Raw genomic sequence first — 26251 nt, 5'->3', positions numbered from 1 at the left:
CCCCTCCAGTCCCGGTTAGTCCAATCCGAACTCGTTCCGTATCCAAGGGTACTGAGCCGGACACTCGTTGCAGGTGGAAAGATAGCGGTCCTGTTGTAGGACGCGACTGTGCAGCTTGCAGGTACGCGGGAGATTGCAGGCATGTTCCTGTGGATCGAGTTGTTTCGGCCGGCACTGCCATGGTTCGAAGTGACCGAGCTGATTCGAGGTGGTCGGATTGCGCATCCACTCGATTGCCTGATAGTTGGTGACGAAATATACATCCGGATACTTGGCCATGTCGTCGAGGAATCTCTGTACAAAGGGGAAACATACGTTAGTTTAATATCCTGCTAAAACCCAACCCGTTAACCGAGTGGGCGCTACTCACCAGGAAAGCATCCAGGTATTCCTGTTTGCGGAACCACGTGGAGTGAAAGTACAGCCCTAACGGTGCTCGGTTCGAGTGATAGTGGCGCTTAAAGTTGTGAACAAACATCCGATACACGTCCTCCCCGTTCATGTGCGGCGGGCAGGTGTCCACCATGCCGCACGTATACTCGCCCGCCTCTAGTTGATTCATCACCAGCTCCCAAATCCCCGGATAACTTCGAGATGGGCAGTACTGATTATTGCCGTTGCACGCGTGCGGCATCTTGTAGTCGAGCGTGTACGGCCAAAGTGGTGGGTTCGAGAATGGTGCCACCATCGACGAATCGTACACAAAGCCAAACTCCTTCATCATGAGAAACTGTCGATTCCAGCCGACGCGCAAAAATGGTACGCGCATCCCACGCAACTCCTCCATGCGCACGTTCGAGAAGCGATTGATAATGTTCGCCTGTCCGACCATCTCGTCGAACCAGTCCTCGATCGTGGCATTGCGCGACCACCACTCTTCTGGTCCACGGTGTGTGATCGAGTGTACCGCAATCTCGTGCCCATCGTTCCACATCCGTTGCACCTGGGCATAATTCGTGTACTGGTGCGATATGAAAAACGTCGCCCGAACCGGACATCCGTTCGGGTTTTTGCGAGCGGGGGTGAAAATTTTCTCCGTGTACAATTCCCAGTTTTCAAAGTTGATCGCATCGTCGAACGTGAGCAGTATCATCTGGGGTGTGTGGTAACGTTCCAACCGTCCTGGGATAATGGTGCCATCCTTCGAGCAGAAACAGTCCGGTAGCTCACACACCGACAGATCACACGGGTCGGCCGCGTTGGGGTCGTTCTCCACATCGCACCAACCCTCATCCGAACCGTCCTCACAGTCGACCGATCCGTCACAGAAATATTCGTTCGGCAGGCAGGTTCCGTCACCACATCCGAGCTGCGACCTTTCTTCACATTTTGCATTTTCCAGCAATGGTTTCGGGACACGAGCCTCTGAAAAAAAGGAACGACGCAGGTTAAGTACACGAAACTAACTACCATTGTGCAATTGGCTATGTTTACATCAAGTTACCAATCGAAGCAAGCTTTGAAAACGATTCTCCATTTGAAGTATTCGTCTACTGCTCCGCTATTATAAATTCCAAATCCTTACAACCAACTGTTGGATCAGAGAACAACATACCTGCGGTGACGTCACAGTTATCAACGTTTTGCTTAAAGTCGCATATCTGCCGGGAAACATCGAACAGCAGTCCAACGGAACATTTGAACTCGAACACTTCCCCGTCAAGGCAGAGATAGTATTTGGCACATTCCGCATTGGTCCACATTTTCTGCTCGGGTCGGTCGGGATTTCTGCGCATCAAACAGGGGGAAAAAATTCACGTAAAATTTAGAGCCCACGGTTACCTTTTTTACAAAATGCTATCAAGAAGCTATTTGCTGCACGCTGGCGTAGCCTCAAATGGACAACGCACGTTAAATCGTCCAAAAGATGGAGATAATCGCGTTTTGAAAGGCATCAAAGCCACTTGCCCAGCGAAACTTGCTGAAATTCGATATAAAGAGGAAAAGGGTCTGACTATGCACCGACACTGACCTGTAAAACCGTCCATCCTCAAAGCAGGGAACTGTGTTTTTGAGACTCCGTTTCACCAAATTGCCTCCGTACGCTGAAAGTAAAGAAGATGAGTTAAACCTCCGTAAATACCTCCAGTGCCAACAGACAATAGTAAACAAATATCAAAAACGTGCCACATAATTCGAAATCTTCATGCCGGAATAGAGACGCGAACCAAATACACCACACTGATGAGCCAGTCAGTCGTTGCCAAGCATTTGATAAGGAAATTCGTACAATAACCCAAACACGTACTTTATGGCGACGAAGCTCTTTTGCCAGCGCGTGTGGAAATGAACAATATACAATCAACAGCTTCTCAAAAAAACAGGTTAACGTGCTGCTGGTCTCGGAGGAAAATAAAGATTTTCCCTCCCGGGCGGGTTTGCACAACTCGCGATTAACGCGCTGAATAGTAATGAAGGAAAGGGTGAAAATGGCGTTTAACGAGCCATTTATGCTCGAAATCCTTCTGCTTTATTGAGGACCAATAAAGGGTAGCGCATTTGTTATCTTCACTATTGTTTTCGCAATTCGTTTACTGCTTTTCGTGTGTGTGTGTGCGCTTGCAAAAGAATACATTTCGTTCGGTTCACTTTCATTTTTATAAGCCACAACAAAACTCTCCGCGTCCGGCAATGCTAATTAGATGTACGGTAATAATCTCTTTTTCCGGCGATGTGGTTACAAGTGCAGGGTTTGTTGTTGCAGGTTTGTTTAAAAAAACGCATGCATGGTGGTAATTTAATCATTTCAACATCCCGCGCGTTTGCATGCGTGCGATGTGTGTCGTTAGTGGGGATGTTGCGTGAATCTTGCCAACCGTGAACTGTTGCCGTTAAAGCCGAGAAGGGAACCGTCCCATCGTGATGCACCAGCTGACTGACGTTCTGTGTCACATCCGGCCCAATATTCGTACATTTCCAGCCACGTTCCAACTGTGTAGGTTTGACAAGGGTGTTTTGTAACATTCTTTGTTATGAAACAATTCATTATAATAATAAAAACTACTATTCCAGGTACCTTATTCTAGGCAAGATGTACTGAACAAATGCATTCCCTTAGCTTTCCATCATCGAATGAGAATAAAGGTACCGTATTTAGTGATTAGTGAAATTGTGCATTGTACGGAGTCTTAATCTTCTCCCATTTACTATTCCAGCCTCACAACGCATCCAGGTGTTCGGGAGATGTTTGTATCATCGCGATTAGATAACCACATCCATAGATGGCGGTCAACGAGTCTTCAATCATCGGTGCGATGTTCAAGTATCTGTGCGGTGTAATTACGACAGGTCAGTAAGGTGTGTTCCCCCTCCGATATAGCCATCCAACACTTGTGCTCAAAACCTTTGTCTGTATATTATCCCCACCAAGGTAGCTACCAAGCAGTAATTTAACTATAAACATGGTAGTATTTAAACATCAATTTTCACATTTCATGTAACATTAGTAAACGTGCCTTGGAAATCCATTCAATTTCAGGTAGGTTGCAGTTATCACAGATTCCAGGGCATTGTTATTCCAATGTAGTAGCTTACAGCAATAATGTCCCGGTCACCAAAGCTACTCTTACGAGGAGGACTCTTCAAGCTGCCATCTTCAAACCCCAACCCGCATATGAAGTGGCTTGATCTTGGTGCATAAGCCCGTGGGAAAAAAAAGATTCATACGACTGGCTCTGGTTCGCGAACTTCAAGACGTGACGCGGCATACGAGGCTCTGGACCCTTCACCAAAACGGTGGATGATGTCGGGCTGCCAACAATCATACGGGAGGAAAATCGCAAAACATCAAACAACAAAACCGGTGGACCTTTACTATCACTTTGCTTGATCTTGTACCAACCACAAAACTGCATCCACTCCCGGAGACAAATGGAGAGTGAGCGTGCTGTTTTTGTTTCGCGCTGTATATGATTAAAACAGGAAATGGATAGTGTCACAGTAAGAGTTTCCGCCCACGGTTGGAAAATTGAACCTGACTTCTTTCCTTCCATACCAACATGCACCCTGCAACGACAGTGTAACAGTTGTTGGACTACGTACCCTCCAGGGGTTCACCATTGAGACACATTTTGTTGTCAAGGAACGACAATTTTTTCCAGATCCACTTTTAAAAAGCTAACAGTGAGGCTGAAAGATTATGACAGTGGGGTGACCGGGGGGCGGCAACCGGTCGTATTGGGGCAGGGAAATGCATTTGTAATTCAATTTTCCATGTCACCATTTGCTGGTTTCAGGTTCGTTTTCCTCTCTGCTTTACCGTCTCTTCTTCGTTACACCGGCTGAGTCGATTCGAACGCATCGGTTGGTTGGTTTGGAACCGTTGGAACCCGGTCATAAATACCGTTGATCGGGAAAAAGCACTGTGCTAGAGATGAAGAAAAACAAAGTGCGGAACGGGCGCTGGTTCCAGTCTGATTTACATTCATATTCCCTTCTCCTGCTTTCCCTGCCCGTGGTACCGTTTCCCTGGCTTATTTTCTCTTTTTCTCGCAAAATTGCGATACTCTTGGGCAAAATTTTCCTCACCAGTGTCATTTTCCAACTTCTTCTATATGTATGTGTGTGCGCTCTTTTTTGTTGTTTTACATTTCTCGTCTGCTTTTTTTCGTTGGAGCACGCTGCGCGATCGTTTACTTTAACGATTCATTAATTAATTATGGTCACGACCAGCAACGGTGGCCGGTTCTTGTGTTGTGCTATGCCTTCTCCGTCCCCGCTCCAGGCTGCTAAACCTATCACAGGGTTTAGCTGCCACCAATGATTTTCCAAGTTTGTTTTTCTCGTTCGTTTTAACACTTTAAGCGGTGGCACAAGCCGAACAGCAGCAACAGAAGGTTGTTTTTCCTTTTTGATGTATCAGCCAGTTTTTTCTTCATCAACCGGTGTGTAATATGACGAGTGGAGTGGATGTTTCATACGGCTACAAGGGCATGCAATGCTGCTGAAAGATGTAGAACTATCCATTTGGGGCGGTTTAAGGAATGAAATTGATCCATAAGGCAAAGAAAAGCACCTTCCCTATGCAATCCTCGTGTTTATTTGATGTGATAGAAATGCTTGTACCGAGGTTGATCCCACCAAGAACATAGAATTAATTAATAACAAATTAAAATAAAAGAACTTATGAAGACCTGGTTGATTTAGGCCTGATTTGTAATCCCGGCTCATCCCACAACAGTGCACAACGAATTATATTTATTATTGAACAATGAACTTTCGAAAACCTGGCCTATCTATTGTATAACTGACTCACATCAATTTTCAATTAAATTTAATTTTAATTTAATTTTCAATTAAAAGAAAACTTGCGACCTGATATGTGGCCTATTTAGTGTAAGCCTGAAGATGTGCTTGGCTGTTCCTCTCATTTCAACCAGTGCTTCCAAAAGCATGTTCTGCTTATACAATTGCGACGTGTATAAACAAATATCTAACCAGCTTCCTGTTGCTTGGGACCTGTTGTTTATCATCCCCATAATACGGAAATGTATAAACAAACCTATCCATGTGGCCTACAAAGTAAGTGCACTCGAGGAGTGTTGCCTACATTCACTCCTTTCCCTTTCTCCTCTAGTCAACACTTTTCCTATCGTCTACGTTCGACGTTTTTTTGTTGCTTTAAATGCAATGCATTGCATTACAGAAGACGCATTTTCTCACCCCAAGTTTCCTGGCTACAGTGCAGCAAAATGGGGAGGTTAAATTTCTCTTCCTGCAGCACCGGTACAGGTGTATTTATTTCTTTTCTGCTGCTCCGGTTCCCATCCAGTGCCGGTGCTGAAATCGAAATCCCACGATGCTTCTGTTCGGCGAGGGATCCGCAGCGAACTGCAGTCGTTGTCGTTGCACTTTTTACCCCGGTAACATTAACCAAGCGGGGGTTTCAGGGTGAGTTTTCTAAATTCCTTCCCCAACGCATAGAGCATCCAATCATCCCGGATGCGGGGGGACAAGTAGGTTTAAATGCTGTCCCGTGTGCACTGAATATTACGCGTACGAGGATGAAAAATGCAACCCCCACTCACTTCGAGTGTAGCAAATTGACACAGATTAACCTCTCGGTTCGGTTACGGTTCCAACATCATTACTTCGAAGTAATTTTTGACGGTTGATGCAGTTTTCTGCCGCATCGAATCTCTGCTACCTGTATACGGTTTATGCAAAGATAATCCGATGCAACCCAACCACCGCGCACTCCCTCCCCAGAGTCGTTTTCAGACGTACCGTTTCCAGTGAAAGTGACCGCGAGCGTCAGCAGCGTGTAGCATAAAAATAGACCCATTCCGGTTGACTTTTTTTCGTGTGTACGTTGTGTGTCTCGCGACGTCCGAACGGCTAACTTCCTTTGGGGTGTATCCAGGCACTGACTGTGTGATGGTTGAGGTGGTTTGCTTCAGGATGAATGCTGTAACCGCTAATAAATTATGTACGATTCAAACTGTAACCGTATCATGGCCACTTTGCTGGCGGCTATTCAGCACGTTTTGTGTGGGTTTCTTGTTTGAACTCCTACTCAGTTACATCGCGTGCGAAACCGTCGCAAAACCGTTCTGGAAGCTTTCAAAATTCACTTTTCATTTGCAATCCAGCACTTCTGGAATAAACCGCCTCGCAGATGCTAACCGGACGGATCTCTCGTAAACAACGGCTAAAACCGTAGGCACAAACACGCGTATCACTCACGCCGAATCAGTTTCGCAGTGCGCGACTTTTCCACTTTTACTTTCACCAGCCACACGCCAAGAAGAGCACGTTTCGGTGGTTCGATAGATATTGCGGGAGTGTGTGCACGGTTGTATCACTTCTGCTGAGCCTACCCTCTGCCAGGGCTTCGTGTAATCGCCTCGCTGCTACTAATCCTGCTGCCACTCCTTTCACTTAGCGTTTGACAGCGATGCACGCACCAGCCAAGAACTGGTTTCAAGTTTAAACTTATGTCCAGGACAGGACCTTCGACTTTCTTTTCTGTCTCCGCTAAGAATTGGTAACTCGCTGTAGCACTTAGTTTCATCGCACGTTCACTTCATGCGAATATTGTTTCCGTTCCGACTGTTACCTAAAACACAGCCCACAAAACCGCGCAAACACAAACCACAGCACGCGTATACTGAGACGATCGCGCACGATCGCGGAGCTCTGTGTAGCACGTGCGCACACTCCGATCTCTCGCCGGTAACTGGGGGAGCATTTCAATTAAACCGTTAGCTTTATAACATCATTCACCGTGACGCATGCTGGGACGCTCCGGGAGCATAAAGCGCGAAGAAAGTCGATCGATGCGATGCTGCGAGAGCGTAGAGTTGGCGAGCTACTACTTTCTTTCTATTGGAGCGCGCATTGGTTCCGGTGCCGCGTGTGTTCCGTACAGTAGTTGTGTGCGTGCGTGTTTTCTTTGTTGCTGTTTTTTGGGTTTTGTTGTGTAGCATTTTCTGGTTAGCATTACCTGTAAGAGTATGATAAATAAAACTGTTTCATAGATTTGAACAGAATCAATTTTAAACAAAAGTCAATACACTTCATACCTTGTTCACTTCACTCTTTCATCCCACGGCCCAATTTAAATTTATCTCTTTAGATTGCTTCTGATGCTCGCGAATGCATTGGTAGCTCTAATCCGCGGGAAAGAAACGCATTGCGGATTCGGGTTGTCGTAGGTCAGGAAATGACTTTGGTTGCGTCGTGACGCGTCAGAAAGTGGTTTAATTGCTTGATGCGTTTTCCTCCATGTTTCTGATCTCAACCGTATCATTTCACTTTTCATTTCGTTCCAAAAAAATAAACAGACCAGGTGGTGTGGGGATTTGTGGATGCTGTCTAGAGCACTTTGCCAGAGGTTTAGTTTTATACCTACGGTTTCAATCGAGTCTTACCTTTGAATAGAAGGGATTACTTTATTTGAACAGCATTCTCCAATGCTGATTTGTACTAGATCTTAAATGATGGATTTCTTCCCGGACTCGGATTGGTTTAATATCTTCTAGAACATCTGCTACAGTAGTTGCTTGAAAAACTAGGGCTGCAATTTCTAAGTTCTTGTCCAATGGTCCCGATGGAATTGGGATAGACGACATTTTGTGTTCATAAGATTGCAACTCCTTTTTAGAGCGATTCTTGGACCAGGAGATTTCCGTTATTGTAGGCAAATCAAATGACAGCTGGTGCTCAAATTCCGCCCTAATATTCAGCACAATAAAGATTTGTCAAATTGATATTTACAATATGTTGTGTCCACTATATGCTACTGCATTTGTCAACAGTTTATTCAGTATTTAGTATTTTCAGTATTCAGTATTTCAACACAAAAATGTCCCAGCGATTTTGTTTTGTCAAACGGAGGAACCACCGTGCAATAAACAGATGTCACTTTGACAGTTTATTTACAAACAAACAGTTGCCCAGGTCGCCCGGCACGTACAAAAATGGAAGGGAAATTAATAAAATCAATGCTCTGAATAAGTATTCTTCCGCAGTCAGTAAATCGCTGAAGATTTTTCTGCGTCGTTCTGCCAAAAGTGTGCTAATTATCAGCATTGTTTGTGGAAAATTACAACGTGTCTCTGTGCTTCATGCTGGTGTGGATTTGAGACAAAAACTGGGTAGAAAATTCCGTCCGAATCGTTCTGTTTGTTGCTATTTTTCTTATCAAATATTGGTGCATTAAACATGCTACTCCAAAAATCAGTGCAGTTCATTTTCATTATCGTGCTGATACACCGCGAGGCCTTCGGTACCCTTTCTCCGTCCGATAAGAACAAAAACAAGAAAGTAAAGGAACTGAAAGTAAAGGTTGGCCCACAACCGACAAATGTGTACGACAGAGACCTGGTACAGGGGGAACCGTCTGCAAAGGACATTATTGTGGAAAATGCGGCATACTTTCAGGATACTTCGCTGAAACTTTTCGAGGGCAAGGTGCTCGGGTTTGTTACGCCGGTATGTGAGCGAACGAGGCCCACCACGCGTTGCGACGCTCTTATCTAGAATGCTTTGTTCACTGACATCCGTTGTTTCTTTAATTGTAGTGGAACAACCATGGGTACGACGTGGCTAAAACTTGGGGACCAAAGTTTGATTACGTGTCTCCGGTGTGGCTTCAAATCTTACGGAAGGGCCCTAAAAAGTACGAAGTGGCCGGTGTGCACGATATCGACGATGGGTGGGTGAAGGATGTGAAGAAAGCGGGTTCATCCATCAACAACCGAGGTATGATAAAATTGCAACTGCCATCCAAATACAATAATTAATGTGTATCTTATCGCTTGTCACTAGTTGTGCCACGTGTCCTTTTTGACAAATTCACCGATCGGGATTTTTCTCAGCTGCTGACTTATCCGGAGGAGCGTACCATTGTCGCTAAGCTACTGTTAGCAACTGCCCGCAAACATAAGTTTGATGGCATCGTGCTCGAAGTCTGGTCACAGTTGTCCGCCCGTGTTGAGGATAACTATCTAATCGGACTGGTAGAAGAAATTTGTAACACACTGACTACCGCATCATATGACTGCATTCTTGTGATACCACCGGCACGCAAAGAAACGTATGATCTCTTCTCGCGCAAGCATTTTGAAACACTCGTTCCATCGGTAACGGCCTTCTCGCTGATGACGTACGACTATTCGAGCGTACAGCGACCGGGAGCGAATGCACCACTTTACTGGGTGCGAAATGCGGTCCAGCATATCTGTCCGGATGGTACGGATGGTATGAGGGAGAAGCGAGCCAAAATTCTGGTTGGTCTGAACATGTACGGTAGCGATTTTACACCGAACGGTGGTCAACCGATAGTGGCGCACGAGTATTTGGCCCTGTTGAAACACCTGAAGGGTCATTTGACGTACGATGAGCATGATGTGGAGAACTTTTTTGAAGTGAAGTAGGTTACAAAAGCGGGATTACATTTCCCCATTTTTTCAAGCAAATATGTTCTCATACTGTATTTTTCTATTTCAGGACCTCCAATGGGCGCCATATGGTATTCTATCCCACACTATTCTCCATTGACGAAAGGCTCAAGCTGGCCCGAGAGCTTGGGACCGGCATTTCCATATGGGAGCTTGGACAAGGATTGGATTATTTCTATGACCTTTTCTAAATACATACAGACACAATTTACAATTTAGCTAATTACAAATGCTTCATGCTGCCCCATCACTTGAAAACACGATGTGTGCCTCTGCATTTCGGATATTAATCAGCCTTAAAAAGCACACAGTCTCTGGTGAGCGGCTAGATTGGACGAAACAATTTCGTTATTCTCTCTTACCACTAGTAGTGTACGGCCTAAAGTAATGTTCGGTTCGTTTCTGTTTTTATGATACATTATTCAATCGATATCTTAAACGAAATAAGAAGAATAATGTCGAAAGACTTCGCCGGTTCTTATTTTGGTGTTCTTATGTGATACGCTTATTAAAAAAACAGATGACGATTAGAAATGAGGGAATTAGGTTAAAATGATGAAAAACACACCGACATTTGAAGCCCGTCGTACTCTATCCAGCCGTCGCCTTGCCCCGTCCACGGAAGCCCATCATCGTTTCCGGACCCTTCATCACGCGGTACATCAGCTCCCAGCATGTTTTCGCTGGCAGCAAACACTTGAGTGGCAGGAACATGCGCACGTGGTCCGGTAGCGTACAGTTTACTTCGTTCTTCAGTATCGACCGTACCATGCTGTCGGCGACGTGCTTCGGTTCAAGCATGGGCAACAGGCGTGGTTTGCATCCAGCAAACATGCCCGTGTTGATGTAGTACGGACACACCAGCGTCATATAGATGTTATCATAACCGTGCGTCTACAATGGGATAAAGGACAACATTTTAGAACTGTATATGTAGAGCGGTTTGTTATTACGTACCTTCAATTCCGTAAAGAGTGCCTCGTGAAAACCAACGCAAGCAAACTTCGTCGCACTATAATCGGTACAACCGTACGTACCGAGCAGACCGGCCACCGATCCAACCGTTACGATGTGGCCACTGTTCGCATTCATCATTTCTGGTAGAAAGGCGCGCGTAGTCTGAGAAGAATCAAGAACAATTAGTGGTTAAGTTCGGTAGTTTTTAAGTTACAAGCATCCTCAATATAGCTCCTCAAAAACATACCCAGTAGTGCGACAGAATGTTGACGGCGTACGTACTCTCGATAGCTTTATCGGTCAGATCCCACAGTGTTCGGCAGGCGACGATACCAGCGTTATTGATCAACACCTCCACATTGCCAACTTCCTGCTTCACCTTCTTTGCCGCTTCATACACCCGTTCACGCTCGGAGATGTCCACCAGGTAGGCCCGGCAGCGGTAGCCTTCCGCTTCCAGTGCGTCCACCGTGCCCTGCAGTGCTATTGGTGGTGAGAAAGATCCGGTTAAACATTGGCATCATTGAACAAACAGCCACGCAGTTTTTTTACGCTTGTCGCGTGATAAATGGATGATCCGCGGTGGCGATCAATCAACCGGTAGGGAATTTACGGGTGTAGGTATTTTGCACACATAAACGATCATGTTCCAATCACTGTTGGGAGGGGTAGGACATGAAAAATTATATCATCCGCATCGTTGAACATTTATGATGCGCTAGAGAAATAGCGCCCATTTAATGCTGAAGGTCACAGTGAGCAAAACCGATCTTGCGGGCACTCACTAAATGATCGATAAAGAGAGGTACATATTATGCTTTACTCCATGCTGTCTGCTTTTTTGCTATTTGGTTAACGAAGTCACCGGCAACCCCATCGACGTGAGGTTAACTGTCTCATTCGCCCCGATTCGCGCCGTACCTGGAATGGAGTCATCGGTCTAATGGAGCATTGTTGGCTGTAATTATTTGCCTCGCGTCATAACCAATATCCATTAAAGCCCGGCTTGATCTCTTCATCTACATCGGCCAAGCGTTGCCATTTCGAACTCTGCGGGGCGAGTGTATGCAAATTTTTATGCGTCCTCTCCCCTTTCCGAGACACGCAACGTGAGACACTAGACAAACAAAACCGCGCCTCGTGTCCCCGCGAGACGAGAGCATACATTTGGTGTGTGCGTTGTTTACCCAATCGACCCGAGTGTTCGGAGTGGTCTAGACTTTATTGCATCCTGCCTCTGGTGATGGTTGCCTTCCGCAAACCGTTGACCTGTTTGATTAGGTGAGAGCAATGGTTTTGCGCCCGCACATGTACACCCTTCTCTGCGGCCGCCCTTTCTTCGAGGGCACCGTCTCCGTTGCATCCGGGCCGTGATTGGCGTAACCGGCAGAACCGTTTTCGGTTCAGTAGGTCCCATGCATATTATCAGCGGCCGAGTTGCGAAGGCCTTATGGTTGGATTTTGTTTTAAATTGATTAATTTTACGATTTGTATTGATTTCGATTGCTATCGGGTTGCTAAATCGGATGTCTTTCCGACAACAACATGGGTTGTCCAAAGGAAGATTGAATGTTGTGCCTTTTACGTCATTGAAACGTTTCCAAATCAGCGTCTGGTTGATATTATTCAGATTCACGAATATGAAATTTGAATTTAAGGCATACCCTGAAACTTTATTATGAAAATTCATGACTTTCTGAAGAATCTCTTTAGACTCTTGAATCTTTGGAGATTCTATTTCTGAACAATAGCTAAACAATCAAAAATCTCTGGAGATTCAATTTCTGAAAAATCTCCAAAGATTCAAGGATCGCTGGAGATTCAATATCAGGAAAATTACTAAAGAGTAAAAGAGAAATGCATTATTCCTCATAGATTTACAAATTTTCATAAGCATACTAATGGAAGCATAAAAGATTCACGAACTTCCAATAATTCATGAATTTTCAAAATTAATGAATCTGGAAACATGATTGTAAGACTTTTTTTTTAAATGTTTATTCTTTTTACGTTGAAAATAGCATTCTTTATATAGATGAAAAAATGAATTCTCGCTAGTACTTGGAATGCTTCATGTGATGTGTGTGCTTTATAATTAAAGTTTTGTAAATTCATTATTCTTTTTAAGTACATGAATCTTTCCTGATAGTCGACTCATAGTTCGAATGATTCTTCACTAAAGTTTCATAGAAATCGCATCGATCAAACACACCAATGTTGAAAACAACCCGCACTAGGGAAAGAGTTTCATATCACTCCTCGTTCATTTCAACGTTGTTTAGCATCGTTAATTTAATAACAAATCGCATCATTCAACAGTCGCATCAAATGATCCATTGAGCGATCTTCTCTATTTTTTTATTTCAATTTCTAACCATTTCTATGCCCTCCCCTCATATAAATGGGTGGTAACGATCGTTAAAAACGTATTAAAAGTCACCTGTGGCTCCGTTTCGGTGATCAGATGGTGTAGTAGAATATTTATAGACCATCAGCTGACGGTCAATGTGAGCGGTGTAAGAGGTGCGAAAAAAAAGGACCCGTTTTGAACAAAAAAAGGCGAAGAAAACAGAAGAAATTGTCATTGATCTAGTAATAAAAGATTGGAGGCGAAAAAACACGCCGTTGAATGCGATGTTTTGCTATCGGTTTAGACAAGTTTGAGATCCTCACCCTGGTTTTTGTCCGTTTTTTGTGAATCTTTTCTGTTCATGCATTGCAAATGGCGTGTGAAAATCGGGCCTCATATCTGTTGCTGCGCGATAAGCCAATATGCGCTTCAAGCGTGTGCTTTTTACGTATATTCAAAGGACGTGGCAAGATACGCGATAGTTTAACGAAAGACGTAGGTGTATCACTCAGTATCTTTCATCTTGGAAAATATTAACAATGGGAATAGTAAATTACGATCTGCTCTTTAAAGATAAATGTGTAAGCTAGATTCCAAATATCGATGATCCAGTTGTGTATTTAATCTAACATTTCGCCGAGGCCATGAAGAATCTAATAATTTAAACCAATGGTCCTAATCTGACTGTTTTATACCACGGGGAGAGGTTGGTTTTTTGACACAGTTTCACAAAACTCACACGATCTGATTAGCATAAGTTTGTCGATTATATTATCCTTCCCCGGCGACTGGAGGCCACCCAACAAATCTTCCGTTTCCGTACATTTTTTGGATGCGTGTGCTTACCAAAACCAATTTCATCAAATAGAAAGCTTTGCAGCTTTTTGGTTTCTTTCTTTTTGTAACGCGTGAAACCTACCGCGCATTGGTATGACATGGGTTCGGTGCGCTATCATGGACCGGGTTTGCAACAGGTGTCCTGCCGAAACACGCAGTAAATGTTGCGTAAAGCAGTCGGTCACCATCAGACGAACATCTCCACTAGTACGACAGTTGCTGTAGGACGAATAGTTTTGCCGCGTTGAGGGTGACATTTTAGTTCGTTCGATGTTTTTGGCAGGCAATAAAGTGGTTGTATGTATTTGACTGTGCTGTCTGTGCCTTTTTTAACAATCAATAACATACGAGATAATGACAGTCATTCTTTTGAACATTTCTGCTATTTCGCTAATAGAACGGCCACCAGGAAGTGTCTGCTTCTCGATTGCTCGCTAAACAATAGCTTGCGGTGAGGGTTGTAAGATCCCAAGTCTATTATACCGATCATAAAATACTACCCTGTCGGTAAATGCTGCGGAACTTCCCAAATGCACGACGCCCATTATCGCAAAACTCGCTCTTCCGTGCAAATTATGCTTCGTGTTCCGTTTTGCCACCTTCACGCATGCCGTCACATTTGTCACCTTCTAGCGCTTTAATCGGAGGTATGATGATTACCATTAATCAACCCAAAACCCAACTGTCATAAGCTTCCGTCCATTGCAATCGATCAAAGAAGCGCGCGAAGGTACCAAAACAAAAAAAACGGCTCATCGAACGCACCCGACAGGTTGAATACAAGCTTATGCTCATCGATCCCCACAGCTATTTATGCGACACCGTTTTATGGACCCACATACACACATAGGCTTACCATCCTTATTAATGTCCCAGATGACTACACGGGCTCGTAGGCGCGCAAAGTTCAGTGCCAGCTGTCGTCCGACACCACCGCCACCGCCCGTAATCAACACCACCTGTCCGGAGACGTCCTGTCGAGTAAGAGAGAAAGAGAGAGAGAGAGAGAGAGAGAGAGAGAGAGAGAAAAAAAACCCATATTAACAAACGAACATAAATAATCATACATCAATAAGATGAGAAAGTGAACGAGAGGAGGGAACGGAAATCAATCAACGATCACCGAGTGATGGGATCGATCGATGCGATCGGCTTAGCTGTGTTTGTTGATCGGTTTTTGTGAGCTTGGAGTTTCCCATGTGTTATGTGGCTATGTGTTTTTCACTGCAGTAAGGGTGTGGTGATTCGGAGAGAAACTGTTGCCGAACACTGTACAACCCTTTTTATCTGTTATTTGTTTGTCTCCTTCAGCAAAGCGGACAATGTGCGAGGGGGCGGGGGCTTTAAAGTAAACGACCTTAAAAAGAATAACAAATAGACATGTGTCAACATAGCGCACTTCAGGAAAAAAGGGTGGATGGGCTTAGGGTGAATCTTCGGACAAAGATCTCCTGTGTTTCGGTTGACCTTTTTGCAACAGTATTGATTGAATCGGTGAAATCATTTGCTTAACATTATTTAATAGTCGTTTTTTCGTTCGTAAAACTATAGATAGCAATTTTTGCCACTAGCAATGAAGTTTGTAAGGTATAGTAAAGGAAAACCATTTAAAGAAGAGAAACTTTTGCTTTAATTTTAATTTCCTTCAGGTTGGCTGTGTTGTTGCTGCAGAATTAGAAAGGTTTTTGGACCTTATGAGTCTCTTTCGCCTCTCACCGTGTTGGTGCTTTACAAATATACTAAAATAGACTCTCTCTATCGATGACTTGCGACTATCTTTTGGCTGCATTTTAAGCAATGTAGTTTGCTCATGTGAAATCATGTCTTATGTGACATGAAATGGATTGATCAACCATTGAATGACCTTTTTGTTAGGTTCAAGTGTTTGGTAACGGAGTATATGAGTGATTTGAAAGTCTCTGAGCCGATGCTTATACGGAACGATCGTCATTGGGACTTCACCAGTAAGTCACCGTGTTTTGATAGAGTGCTCAAGATAAACCTTCTTTGGAAAAGAACCCTCAATTGTTCTATGAACGTGTCACTATCATCGTGCTCGGTGTACAATAGAGCTCATTACCACCGAACGCTAAAAGCGAGGAACCCTGTTCCACCTCAAGCTCTTTTATGACTTCTTTCCTTACCGCATCTTAATAGCCTGTCAAACAAACCCCTTTCGGTTGAAACGAACGACGGTGGTTCACGGTGCAGAAGTGACTAGCTTCTTTAGCGCCCATTCGTGGTCGGTGCGAGGATAAACATTGACACGTTGCGACAGGGCCCGAAGGATAAACAGAAATGGTAAAATAGTTGAGGGGCGCGTACTGGTACTGTTTGCGAATTTGTCAACCCTCTCTGTGTGTCCGTCCGTCAAGGGAGATGACGTGATGCGTGATGCGACACGAGTGGCTTCAGAGTGTCGTTTGTTTTGTTTGCATAGTGCAGCGGCTACGTATGTGGGCAGCCGTGGAACAGAGAAGAATCAATTGCACTGTACCGGTTGTCATTTGTTTTTGGCGAAGAGAAAATTTTGCCAAATTTACAACTTTGCTGCGAAAAAAAGTATCTCCCAGCGCATAGCCTTTGACTACGACGTAAGCAAAATACGAACGCAATAGATAATTCGATTTTAATGAGTGCCTCCCGGACTGGCCGGCTGCCGGTAAACTGTCAACGGCCACACGGCCCGGGATTGTATGTCGTGGCGTCGCGCGTAATTGCCTATTAGCGGTGGCACGGCAGGAGAAAGCAGCGTTACCTTGCATTTAAGCGCGGAACGGAAACTGTGCGACGTAATTTTAGAGGGTCCCCAGATCATTCACCGATCATTCGGTCGACGTGTTTCGCTGGTGGATTTTTCGGGTGGGTTCGTCGCTTGAAATCACCCATCCACTCGTTGAAGTCTTTCGTTCATTTGTGCGAGCGTATTTGGGCGGAACATAAGTAAAACGTTTTTTGGGGTTTTTTTGAGCACAAGTTGGATCAGCTCAAGATGTGGGTTACCTTCGTAAAGGCACTTTCTTGCACTGTTGAATACTTTCGCCTACCCGTGTGCAATTGACATTTGGTGGGCAAACAATAACCCGTGGCAATGGAGCAGCAAGTACAACCGGTTCCATTTACGGTGCGTTTCACCGGTTTCCTCCTGGTGATGTCATTCTGAGTGGAAGGAAAGGGAATTTGCCTGGAATTAAACCCTAGGGCGCTGAAGTAATTGTCTTCGGCAGGCGATCTTGTTGCGATCTTCAAGGTGATCGGTTGAAAAAAGCTGGAAGCAGCGAAACTACGAAACAACCGGAGCACCAGCATGTAAGCACCTGCGTATGGCTGAAATGGTTTTTTTGTTTTTGTTTGTGGGGTTTTCACACACTCTCGCCGATGATAGTATTGTTGATTCGGCATTCGGTGTCGCAGCATGTCTTCCAGGCATTTATGTAAGACATGGAAACGTTGTTGTAATGATGGAGCGTTTAATGCTGCCAAACTTTTCGAAAGGGGCTTTTAATCCTTGCTATGGTTCTCTTTTTGCTTTAGTTACCTACGATTGCATAAATTATACATTAGAGTGAGTTAAATTTGAATGAAAAACTTTTGCATGCTCCAACAACTCTATTAAAGCGTAGTACTTAAGCGTCACCATTTTGTTTACTGTTAAGTAACACACACCTTACAAGACAGCCAGCCAGGTATTTACTAAAAATATCATCCGCTCCATTTCCCGTCATCATGGCGCCATAACTGCTTTCCCGACCGTGTTATCACTCGAATCGCAAAGGATCTTGATCTAATCAACGCAAATCAACGATCACTTAATAATTGCTCACCGTTTAGTGTCGCCCATGCTGGAGTGTCACATAAGGCGAAAGGGTTGTTTTTTTTTTATAAGACCAAGCCCCCCGAAGTTGGCAAGAAAAGGAAAGCATTTCTCGCTCGATCTGTCAAACCGTCGATGGTGGCGGTACAAGTGTTTGCGATTTTTAAAACCTCGCAAGGTCCGATGAACTATGTTGACGTTTTATGCAACATCTAAAAATGGGAATCACATCGGCAGACCATGACGACAATGAAAATGTTAGTTAAACTCGCCCAAGCGCAAACGATGCGGTAATGGAACAAAACTTTTAAATTGCAAAACTATACCAGTCAGTAAGTTTATTTTAAATGCAGTTTTCTTACATTAAAACCAACTCCAACTTTCTCCGAACCGTTTGATGCTATTTCACCACCTGGCACAATGTCAAATGCGGGGAACGGCAAGTTAGTTTCACCAAAATATTCAATTTAAAACAACAAAGTTTGCATCATAACGACCATCAAAAACAAAAAGATGAGAGTTTTCTTTTTTGTAGCCCCAACCGGTTCGTTAGCGAATCAAAGATACAAAACAGTTAATTACGTGCAGTTAATGTGCTACTGCTAGACTATAACCTTCATGGTAATTATTTTATGATGGATGCGGATGTTGTTATTTAGCTCAACAAAAAGTTACAGAGTTCTTGCACTAAGTTTAGCAAAAACATTCATTTCTTCTTGCTGTTGCAATATTTCCGAGAAGAAAGGATCACATACATACAGCCGGTGCCATTAGTAATTATGGTGATGAGTTAGGCAAATGTGTGACGAATTCGCTAATTTGTTACCCCGTTTGTTCGTTGACCCTTGTCGCACTTGGTTCGGAGAAAATCTGGCCCGGTGCTGCCCCCCGGCATGCTGGGGGAGCAATGACACGACCCAAATTTGTTTTCGGCAAGTGAAAAGCAGAAACGTCAACAGTTGGGTGAAGTGCGATGTACTGTGGAAACGAGCAGTTCATTTTTGTTCACACCTTTCATCTTATTTCCTTTGCTTGACATCCATTAGTACATCAGGTTAGCAGCTGTTGTATAACAACTTTTTAATCATCCTCAAGCAAAGGGTGTGAACTACTGATGAGAATTTCGTTCCGAACCTGCTAGGTTCGTTCCGTTCCTGCTGTGGAACATACGATCCTTTTTGCACATTAACGTTTACTGTTGTTGCTCTTGCTCAAAACTCTTGTGGAATGTAAGTAACCCTCAAAGTAACGATGTTGTATTTCAGTGTTGTATTTCAATCTCATGGATGATAGGTGTCCGTGTGTCATGAAACGACGGAATAGATTATGTCACATGGGATTATTTTAAATTTTCTTGTGAAAGTTGGTTCAAAAGAGCCTGGTTCCGTTCCGAAAAACTGGAACTTTCCCATCACTAGTAACCCATAGGAAATGCATTACACGGTGAAATAAACTAAAAGCAAAGAGTTTTAATGCTCAATTGTTACAAAAAATTATAGCATAAATTATGCTGCACAGCCTTCGGTTTAGATACCACAATCCAAAATGCAAAATTTTAAAGATGAAGAAAAGCAGCTCCTTCACGCACGGATGAATTTTGGGAAAGGGAAGAGATTGAAACAAAAGGAAAAATCAGACCAAAAGGTGGGACAGTTTGTAACCGCAACGCAAGTCTTCCATTATTCATGCCGAACCGGTCCACGATGGTGGTGGTCGCGTAAAAAAAAAGATAACTAAACAAGAAAGACAGTCGTCGAAAGAAAAAAAAAACAGATACAGATCGATGAATGAAGACTTCGGAGGTGGGGGATAGGAAAGCATCTCTGGTATGGTTCCTAGGTGTGCCGATCACTCGACTGAAGTAAGAATACATTTTCACTTTCTACTGACCCGCATTCGGACCCGGTTCACTGTCATGCGCCACTGATGATGATGATTACAACCCTTCAGAATAATGATCGGTCAACGAATGACGTGGCAGCAAAATTCAGCCAGCTTTATGCGTGAACCCATTTATTTATTTCAAGGATGGTCGGTATGTTGTGTCGCTGTTTCTGTCCTTAATGTAATGCTAATGGTATCCAAAAGCATACCTCGACTTTAAGCTACTTATTAGCGCATTGCTGTGCAACAGCGAGATGCCAACGAAAATGCCTCAATAAAACGATCTTTTGGCTCCGAAAGCTCTCCACCATTTTCGACGATCGCATCGAATCGCAACGAGACTAAATTCACGACTGGAGAAAGCTGCAACTTGCGTTGCAACGTTGCATTTTCAATTGTGCAGCATAACACTCACTGAAAGGGATTGGTAATGGAGAATTATTTTATATCAAATCATAAAATATTTTACAGTGAAATTCATGATCGTTCGTAAGGCATGGCAATAAACTGACAGTATGTGCTTTGAATATGAAGGCCTACACCTCTCAATCGTCAAGTTATGAATGCAAATCTACACATTACAACGTTCGCTAAGGAATAAATTATCGCGTCTGGAGTGTGAAGCGTAAAATAATTGTTCTGGCGTGAGGTGTCTTGTAATCCTCTGGCAAGGTCGTTGAATTACGCACAAGTGTGAAAAGCCTTTTGAGTAATATATTTTCGAAAAGTTTATATTTTGGGGAGCTCTAACGAACTGACGGCAGCCTTACACGTCTCGATGCTTCCCAAAAGTACCTCTTAATGGACGGTTCCTTTCAAGTGCTGCATAAAAGCAACCTTAATTGCACATGGAACAGGCGGTACATGTTTATGTTTGAGATTCACACGAAATAAGCACACGTTCTTGAGCACAATGTTGTCCATACAGGAACGCACCGCCGTGTAGTTGATGCGCCCCCTCTTCGAACAAGGTCAGTCCAGTGATGCATGATTAATGATGCCCGTCGCTTCAATTGCACCCCCAACGAGGCTCGCACACATTTCTTTACACTTATTTCAAATCGAATTCGCGATACGCGATACGCGCGAGTGTGGAAGGCACCTACCTTTAGCTTCCGAAATTGGTACGGTGTGAGCGTAAGCACGATCGTTTCGAGCGTGTAGTAGATGGATTTCACGAAGAAGATCAGCAGATCGATCAGCAGCGAAAGAAAGTGATCGAGCGGATTCTCGTACAGCATGTCGCGCATTCGTAGCACCATCATGGATTGTTTTGGGAAAACTATTTTGCTTGAGAGATGAAAACTGCTCGGTGTTCAAGGCGGGTTTAGCAGTGCACTATTTGGATGCGTCGTAAATCATGCCCATTAAAGGCGTACGGGGAGCGTACATTCACTTCACTGTGTATGTTGTACACAAAGTGCGTTGCTTTCTTCTCACCACAATTCACTGTCACTAAACAAACGAAGAAGAAAAAATAAAACGTTGTTAAACTTTTGCTCGGAGAAGTACTTTAAGATATTCAAGTAACTAAAACTTGACACAACCCCCCTTAACAAAAGAGCCAGAAATCTTCGTTCCCGGTTCTTGCACGGTCTACTTCGAATCGGGTCAAACTCCCCGCGAGAAAGCACCAACAATGCCGGAGCTTTCTTTTTTTCCTTCCTTCACCGATTCCACTTTTGAAACACGTTTACCCGTGGTTGCCAATGCGGTGCGGTCCGAACCGATCCGAACGATCGCAAGTACCGAACGTGAATGCGCGGTTGAAGTGTTCGCGGACGCGGGTTAGGCTTGTTCCAACGCCAAGTCTCACGCTCGCACCGATCTGCTCATCTTCGGCGATTGTCTGGTGAAGATTATGTTTGCACCGGTGAGCAGTGAGATGGGTGAGATGAGATGCATAGAAACGAGGCATTTCACCGTGTGGAGGCTCAGTAACAATAACTTTTCTTCGCGATCGCGATGAATTGGGTTGCCTTATTGGGGAAGGCGATGAAAGATGTGCGTCGGAGAAAAGCCACTACCACACGCAACTTTACATGGCGTTTTGGTGTGCGTTGCTACGAAAGACCGTTACTCTGCATGCTATCAATGCAAGGTGATCGTGTGTTTTTGTTTTGTTTTGAAATGAATATTGATCGGTTTGTGAAGAGATGAGCATAGACATTCATTTGTTAAATTTAGAACAAATAATGTATTTTTTTTCTGTACCATGGAATTGTTCTGATCCAGATGATGTACGTATCAAATCGTTTTTACGTTCAGTGCCAACACACTCAAGGTTATTTCATACTTGAAAAGAAAAGAAAAACCGCTTCATAATTTACATTTTTTTAAACGCATACCATCACACTACAATGGAAGAAGCTTGGAAGTGTGAAGATGCTGTGCAGAAACTACAAACTGGCTCATTATGACAGCAAAAACACCGATGCCACCGATCACTACCAAACTGACGCGCTTTGTAACCCCAGCATGGTTCACCAACACGTTGGTTTTATGGCATTACACCAAAGACGGTAGCGAACGCCCCGATGGTGGAAGATGATTCCACCGTCAGGGCAAGGGGATGGGCACACATTTTTATTCCAATGGCGTCTCCCTTGAGATGTGGTCGGGATGGCGTTATGCAAGCTGCGATCAGGTCCGGTGGTGTCCTACGAATGGCTCTACCGCATTGTATTGCATACCGAAAACGGAATCTCGACCCATCCCGAAACCGCGTACCTAAAAGTGGACCGGTTTTATGCTGGTGGAAGCTATGCTAATGAAGACGCACTGTTGAAAGCTATATTACGACTACAACGTTACAAATATTAGATAGTATGTGATAACTAATGATGTACTTTTTGGTTTGGTTGATGAATGAGCTCCGTTTTCAAACCGTTTACCTTCTTTGCAACTGAGCTACAAATCATATTACAAGTCCGGTGCCACCCAGACATCGCACACATGCAGTTTGTTTGCGTTTCGTAATGTCTCATTGCGCCAACCCACAAAGGTTATGCAGCTGTGGGGCGCCATTGTGGTGTGAAAATCCTTCACATTTAGTTCCCGGCCAGATGACCACGCTAGTTCACGTAGGTCAGGCGCACCTAATGAAACGTAGGCAGCAAAGCAGCCGAAACATACAGACGACGAGATTCACATTAGACTATTAATTTATTATTAGTTGACTTGCACATCCTCTTAACACGTACCATTGTGGATTGTTGGAGGTGTTGTGGTTACGGTTTGCTGATAAAGTTGTCACGTAAGATTTTCAATTCCTACGATGGGTTAAGTGTTATTATTTGATTATTATTTCAAATTGGAAGTCGTCCGAAAAATTTGTATGACGTTGAGTGAATAGTTGGTAATGCTTAGAATAGTTTTAATAATGCATTACTATTTGTGTTAGAAGTTGAGTTAGACATTGCATGGACTATCCTAACAACATGCAGACCATGTTAAATCTCTCAAATTTCGATCATCTCCGGTCTTGTTCTCGTTAAAAATTATAATAAAAAATAACCCGACACCGTAATGCCGAAACTCTATTTTCCCGAAAGTGAATCATCATTATTATGACGATTGCGTACCTTCAGGCGTTGCAAGTTAAGGTGGTAGTTGTGAGTTGTAAAAATATTTGCATACATTAAGGTGTTTACAATTTTCACATTAAATATACTTACCCACGTAACATGTTCTTAAATATACTTTCTTTCTTTATTGCTTCGGAAAATTCTCGAATAAAGGAAAATTAAAATCAACCTCAAGTGTCCTCTATCGTTAGGAAAAAGAGAAACATAAGAACAAACAAATGTTTATATTTTGAATCTCATTCTGAGCTTAAGAGTGTTTGGGTACGGCAGTAAACAGAACGAGAAAGCTATAACACAATCCTTACATTATTTGACATTAGATTGGTATGTTGCATACCCTTTTGTGCGATGTTTTTTTAACAACATAAAATCTAGAAATTATCTATTTAAAGAGTGATTTTGCATTGCAACTATTCATTTAACATACCCTGTTATTTTTAATTAAATGGTCACACAAGAATTTAACTTCGCATTACATCGTACCGTTGATTGACTTTAGTTTCATCATTGCATTGCAACAATTGTTGTAATTTGTTGTAATGTTTACAGGAAAGAAAACATACACCACATACACGTAACACATTCATACAGCTAGCGCATTGATGTTTCACCAGTCAGCACGAAAGCATACGGCGCTTTGTAAAGATAGTTCAATAAGTTGCCCCTACTGTTATGCCTATTATTCCGGCAGTTCTTCACTTTTGCTTCACGTTGCCCACCAGAATTATGTTTCTCACCATAAGTTTCACCTGAAAGATCGTTAAACTTCCTGTCCATAGCTACATCTAGGCTGAAGTTGATATTTGATTCGTGAAATGTGAACTAACCTTAGCCGTAGATCGTAGAACGTGATTGTTTTGCATAAAATTTCCCATTTACATAATCAAAGTTGTTTTGTTTTTAAACAATTTCCCACCATACATGCAAGCGTTAACGTCCTTAATATGCAACAATAAACATAGACATACTCGGGGAAAATAACATGCAGTTTCCTTTACGTAAGTACAACCCAACAACACCGTTCCTTTCTGGTTTACTCATCAGACAAAACAAGACAAAACGACAGTAAATAGTTGACAGCGCTTTGGTTTTGATGCTCTTGCAAATAAACATACGTTATTTATTCTTCACTATGCAATTGATGGTGTGTATGAGTATGTGTTTGTGTTTGCATTATAAGTGTCTTTGTGTGAGCGTGTGTGTGTTTATTTTTATTTCAAAGTGTTTTCCATCGGTTCTGCTTTGCAATTTTTTGAAATGTACGTAATGGGGACTTTTGGACATTTAGTTGTTACATAAAGATAAATATGAATATGCATCTCTCGTCTGCGTTTGCTGCTGCTAAATTGTGTGCCATTTTTCCAGCCACCGTTTCGTCTCTTATCCTTTTTTGGAAAGATATCTTGCAGGATTGGTTTATCGCGTTTGTAGCCGTGCACGTGCACGCTATCCCTCGCTCGCTACATATAGTTTGACTGGAAACTTTGGTATCAAGTATGGTGGTAATAAATATATTTGTATGTATAACAATCAATTCAATACTAAGTTTAGCAGTTTTAAATGCTCCTGTTCTAGCTGCCAGCGCAGGTCACTCTTTTTTTTTTATTCAGGCCCGAATCATAATTGCCCTATATTCCAACGGTCCCATCCCGCCAAAAAGGAGAAGGAGGAGAAGCATGGTAAACAAACTTCTCGTTGTATCCTGGTTAACCTACATAATCGCTGTTGTTGTTCCATCCGGTTTAAAAATGTTTACATTTACACACCGTTATTAGCAACACACACAACCACACATAAAGTTTTCCTTAGCGTATGTTTGTATGCTAAACAGATATTGTTCATTTTGTATTGCGTTTTGCATACCTGCACTGCATTATGCCCACAAGGTATGCAATACGCACGACAAAAAGGTTGGTACTAAATTCTGCTCACCAAACACCGTATTCGCTCACCATGGTTACCCTGGTGAGAAAACGGCCACGAACCGCTGTACAAAGCGTTCTCACCACCGTACCGCTGTAACGGTTGCCTCAAAGTAGGTGCCGGTTTCAGTGTCCCGGTCCCGGTATCGGTTGCTGCTGTTTAACGTGCACGCCCGTAGTCGCTACACGGCAAGAAAACACGACAAGCCACAAAACTTTAAGTTTAATCGTGTGTCGAAGATTGCGTTTCTGTGGTGGGTGGCACATAGAAGGGTGTGCAGGCTGGTGATTATCATTAAGATTGTATATTAAACGTGTGGTTTTTATTCTTTGGGAAGAAGGAGGGATGCTATTGACATTTGTATATGTATATAATGTATATAATGCATGTATATATATCTATATAGTATATCTCTATAGTGGGATGCATCCTTAGCCGACGGTTTTCCATTGCATAATGTTATTCCCGCTTGATCCTTTCGCAAATCCCAGTTAAAAGTCGTGCGAGTCCTACACTGTTCATATGTGGTTTGTTTGTTTGGTTTTTCGCTTCTCGTGTGTCTAATTTGCCCCTTTTAAATGTATATGTCTATATAATTTATGTGAAATAGCTCAAAAAGTATCATATATATATATATTAATCCATTACAGATTTAGTTGTTGTGTGAGCTTCTCCTCTTTTGTGTATGTATGTATGTATGTGTTTTTTTCTTTATTTTATGTTTATATTCTCGTTTGTCCGTTTAATCGTTGGCCATTATCCTTGCGGTGTATTTGTCGGGTTCCGTTTTGTTCCGCTCGATTCGTTTAGTGTTTTACATAGATATAGGAAAAGTATTTGTTTGTGTGTGTGTGTGTGTGTGTGTGTGTGTGTGTGTGTGTGTGTGTGTGTGTGTGTGTGTGTGTGTGTGTGTGTGTGGGTGTCTGTGTACAAAATTATCAACTTTCTTGTTTTTATTCAAAAAGTAAGTTTCAAAAGCTAAAGGAAACAGCAAAAA

General features: G+C 43.1%; 3 protein-coding genes across 3 annotated transcripts; 1 reads left to right on the top strand and 2 right to left on the bottom strand.

Annotated features, from left to right (window-relative positions):
* Window positions 1–15: 15 nt before the first annotated feature.
* Window positions 16–6286, bottom strand: LOC128301950 (chitin deacetylase 1). The gene is made up of 5 exons (XM_053038635.1): window positions 6226–6286; window positions 1973–2045; window positions 1556–1728; window positions 371–1365; window positions 16–294 (listed from the first exon to the last, which is right to left on the bottom strand). The coding sequence occupies exons 1-5, from the start codon at window positions 6281–6283 to the stop codon at window positions 16–18; spliced, it is 1578 nt and encodes a 525-aa protein (XP_052894595.1). The 5' UTR covers window positions 6284–6286.
* A 2126-nt stretch (window positions 6287–8412) lies between these two features.
* LOC128301289 (chitinase domain-containing protein 1) lies at window positions 8413–11226 on the top strand. Its single transcript, XM_053037687.1, has 4 exons — window positions 8413–8934; window positions 9024–9204; window positions 9271–9874; window positions 9952–11226. Exons 1-4 carry the CDS (start codon window positions 8665–8667, stop codon window positions 10091–10093), a joined length of 1197 nt encoding a protein of 398 aa, XP_052893647.1. The 5' UTR covers window positions 8413–8664; the 3' UTR covers window positions 10094–11226.
* Window positions 10443–21469, bottom strand: LOC128301290 (short-chain dehydrogenase/reductase family 16C member 6). The gene is made up of 6 exons (XM_053037689.1): window positions 21442–21469; window positions 20851–21199; window positions 14903–15020; window positions 11107–11342; window positions 10860–11021; window positions 10443–10796 (listed from the first exon to the last, which is right to left on the bottom strand). Exons 2-6 carry the CDS (start codon window positions 21007–21009, stop codon window positions 10494–10496), a joined length of 978 nt encoding a protein of 325 aa, XP_052893649.1. The 5' UTR covers window positions 21010–21199; window positions 21442–21469; the 3' UTR covers window positions 10443–10493.
* Window positions 21470–26251: the final 4782 nt, after the last annotated feature.

Source organism: Anopheles moucheti, chromosome 3, assembly GCF_943734755.1.
Source record: "Anopheles moucheti chromosome 3, idAnoMoucSN_F20_07, whole genome shotgun sequence".
Lineage (NCBI taxonomy): Eukaryota > Metazoa > Arthropoda > Insecta > Diptera > Culicidae > Anopheles > Anopheles moucheti.
The sequence above is the reverse complement of the archived record's forward strand: the minus strand, read 5'-3'. Positions and strand labels throughout refer to the sequence as shown.

Coding starts and splice junctions, on each gene's coding strand:
- LOC128301950 (XM_053038635.1), bottom strand. CDS start 6,283: ATGGGTCTATTTTTATGCTACACGCTGCTGACGCTCGCGGTCACTTTC. Junction 2,046..6,225: donor GGTCACTTTCACTGGAAACG/GTACGTCTGAAA, acceptor CTTTACTTTCAG/CGTACGGAGGCAATTTGGTG. Junction 1,729..1,972: donor GAGGATGGACGGTTTTACAG/GTCAGTGTCGGT, acceptor TTTGATGCGCAG/AAATCCCGACCGACCCGAGC.
- LOC128301289 (XM_053037687.1), top strand. CDS start 8,665: ATGCTACTCCAAAAATCAGTGCAGTTCATTTTCATTATCGTGCTGATA. Junction 8,935..9,023: donor TGCTCGGGTTTGTTACGCCG/GTATGTGAGCGA, acceptor CTTTAATTGTAG/TGGAACAACCATGGGTACGA. Junction 9,875..9,951: donor GAGAACTTTTTTGAAGTGAA/GTAGGTTACAAA, acceptor TTTCTATTTCAG/GACCTCCAATGGGCGCCATA.
- LOC128301290 (XM_053037689.1), bottom strand. CDS start 21,009: ATGATGGTGCTACGAATGCGCGACATGCTGTACGAGAATCCGCTCGAT. Junction 15,021..20,850: donor ACCAATTTCGGAAGCTAAAG/GTAGGTGCCTTC, acceptor CTTACTCGACAG/GACGTCTCCGGACAGGTGGT. Junction 11,343..14,902: donor CTGGGACATTAATAAGGATG/GTAAGCCTATGT, acceptor CACCACCAATAG/CACTGCAGGGCACGGTGGAC.